The following is a 2,859-nucleotide window of genomic DNA, read 5'->3' as shown; positions in this document are numbered from 1 at the left end:
ACCTGCCAAGAGTCATTTTCGGTCTCCCTGATTTGCGGAGACCGGGGGGTGTCCAACACCATGCGTCGTGCGGCAGCCTTCCTTCCCCCATTCGCACCATATGCCCCCAATACATCCATCGCCACTTTCTAATAAGATCAAGGAAGAGGGTATGATTTGTCATACGATATATTTCATCATTTCGTATTCTTTCTGTCCAATGTATATTTAGGATAGACCTTAGGCAATTATTGTCGAATGCCTGGAGTCGTCGTTCTAGTTGAGCAGTGATGCTCCAAGTTTCGCAGCCGTACATAAGGACAGAGACCACATTGCTATTATAAATTCTAAGCTTTAACTTCTGGGAATATTTATTATTTCTCCAAACATGTCTAAGGTAGCTGAAAGCAGACCCAGCCAATGTTATTCGGCACAGTATTTCTCTTTCGGAATTGGCATCTTGCGTAAGAATGCTGCCGAGATACTTGAACTCTCTCACTTCCTCAATTTCCTCGTTGTTAACCAAAAGTCCTTCGGCTAAGTCAAGTATGACTGCATTCGACATTGATTTGGTCTTGTTAGCATTTATGGAGAGTCCGACAGCATTTGCCATACGACCGAGTTCATTAATGTTGCGTTGCATATCTTCAGGGTCGTGGGTAATAAGCGCAACATCGTCAGCAAAATCACCATCATTGAGTTCTCTCAGTGGATTTAATTGTACCCCGCAACTAAAACTGCATCCACGGAGAACAAAATCTATCACTATGGCAAACAGTAATGGTGATAGAATGAAGCCCTGCCTTACACCTGACTGAACAGAAAACCACTCCGTTAGGCTACCCTTTGTCTGTACTGCGCACATGATATCATGATATAGCGCTTCAATTATATTTACAATTTTGGTCGGAATTCCATAATGCACTAATATCTTTTACATGGTTGTGCGATATATCTAGTCAAAAGCTTTGAAAATATCCATAAATACTATAAGTTGCTGAACTTGCCATTCATTGGATTCATCCAGCAGGACTCTCAGGCTAAATATAAGGTCACAACACGATCTATTCTGGCGGAATCCGTGCTGCTCATCTCTCGGAACTTTCTCCACTTTACTTTGAATCCTGTTAAGAATTATTTGGCACAGAACTTTGCTGCCAACAGACTGTAAAGCAATACCTCTCCAATTATCACACTTATTCTTTTGTCCCTTTTTGAAGAGTTTTACAATTACTGCCTTCGACCATTCACTAGGGATTTTTTCTTCATCCCAAACACGGGAAAGAAGTTTAAATATGGGTTCGGCTAGGGCGCTTCTACCGTACTTCAGTAATTCTGGTGATATGCCATCATTGCCTGCAGCCTTTCCGTTTTTCAAAGTCCTTAGGGCCTCCTTGACTTCAATAAGTATGAGAGGTCCAGGACATATTCCAAGATCGAACAGTGGTTCTTCAGGGATATTTAAAGTAGTTGTGGGAGGCATCTGATTTAGTACCTCGCTAAAATGCTCTTTCCAGCGTCGGACTATGTCATCAGTCTGGGTTAATAAAATGCCATCTTTGCTTTCAACTTGGGTTGACGACACCTTTGAAATACCCGCCAACTGCTTCGTTATGGCATATACAGAACGGCTATCTCCCCGTCTAGCGGCTGCCTCAGCCTGTTCGGCCATAGCTTCGAGGTAAATCCTCTTATCATCCCTGGTTGCTGCTTTGACTTGCTTATGGAGACGCTTGTACTGCGCTTTCAGGTTATCTACATATTCTCTAGAACAAGTCGTGCTATGGTCATACTTATCAACGAGGATTTTGAGTTGTGACCTTTGATCAAGAATATCCCAACTACTTTCAGATATCCACTGCTCTTTCTTCTTCCTGTTGTAGCCCACAACTTCTTGTGCAACCTCTTTCACGGTTTCTGCAATTTTTTTCCCCACTGACTATCCAGCGACACTTCGTCCCTTAGAAGGGAAAACTTGTTTGACAAAGCTGTAATATACTTTTGCAATACGTTCGGGTCCTGCAATTTCCTCAAATTAAAGGTTTTCACTGGCCGCTGGGGCTTTGTCACAGTTTTTAGTTTCAGCTTGAACTTGACAACAGCAAGTTGGTGATCGGAATAACAGTCGGCACCTCGGAAGGTTCTAATATCCTCTAAACATCGTCGCCTGTGCCTCTCAATTAGGATATGGTCTATTTCATTTCGTGTTACACCATCAGGCGAATTCCAAGTATACTTGTGAATCTGTTTATGTGGAAACCATGTGGCGCCGACGATAAGTTCATGAGTAGCGCAAAAATCGAATAGTCGCACACCATTGTCATTAATTTCCCCCAGTCCATGTTTACCGAGGATAGTTGGGGCATAAGAAGCATCACCTCCAATTTTAGCATTAAAGTCCCCACACACAGTCACAATATCATGATGACGTGTTTTTGCAACAACATTCAATAACGCGCGATAAAATTCATCTTTGGTTTGATCACAGGCATCATTCGTTGGGGTGTACACTACAATAACTGTCAATTTGGCCTGTGAAGTGGCGAAACGGGCACGAAGAATCCGCTCACCAATTGGGTCCCAATCCACTAGGCATTTTTTGGCCCGATTACTTAGTGCCATTGCGACACCTGCTTCTTTTCTAGTCTCAAGTCCGGAATACAAGATGTGGTAAATCTCAGATTTCAAAGTCCCAAAACCAGTAAGCCTGGTCTCAGAAAGTCCAGCTATGTCAATACGGAACTTATCAAGGGTTCTCATAACACTGTTGAGTTTTCCTGGCTGTGTTTTTTGATTAACTGTTCTAACATTCCAATATCCAATACGAAAACAATCGGCCGTTTTCAAGAATCCAGTCCGGGGGCGTGCATTAGTCGTCAT

The 2,859-nt window shown here is 42.7% G+C and overlaps 1 protein-coding gene across 1 annotated transcript; it reads right to left on the bottom strand.

Moving 5' to 3' along the window:
* Positions 1-1,887: 1,887 nt before the first annotated feature.
* Positions 1,888-2,859, bottom strand: LOC148955432 (protein CFDP2-like). Its single transcript, XM_089107347.1, has one exon. It carries the CDS (start codon positions 2,857-2,859, stop codon positions 1,888-1,890), a length of 972 nt encoding a protein of 323 aa, XP_088963473.1.

Source organism: Artemia sp. Qi Xiang Cuo, chromosome 2 (genome assembly GCF_049724085.1).
Source record: "Artemia sp. Qi Xiang Cuo chromosome 2, ASM4972408v1, whole genome shotgun sequence".
Lineage (NCBI taxonomy): Eukaryota > Metazoa > Arthropoda > Branchiopoda > Anostraca > Artemiidae > Artemia > Artemia sp. Qi Xiang Cuo.
The sequence above is the reverse complement of the archived record's forward strand: the minus strand, read 5'-3'. Positions and strand labels throughout refer to the sequence as shown.

Excerpts from the sequence above, each read along its gene's own strand:
- LOC148955432 (XM_089107347.1), bottom strand. The coding sequence starts at position 2,859 with ATGACGACTAATGCACGCCCCCGGACTGGATTCTTGAAAACGGCCGAT.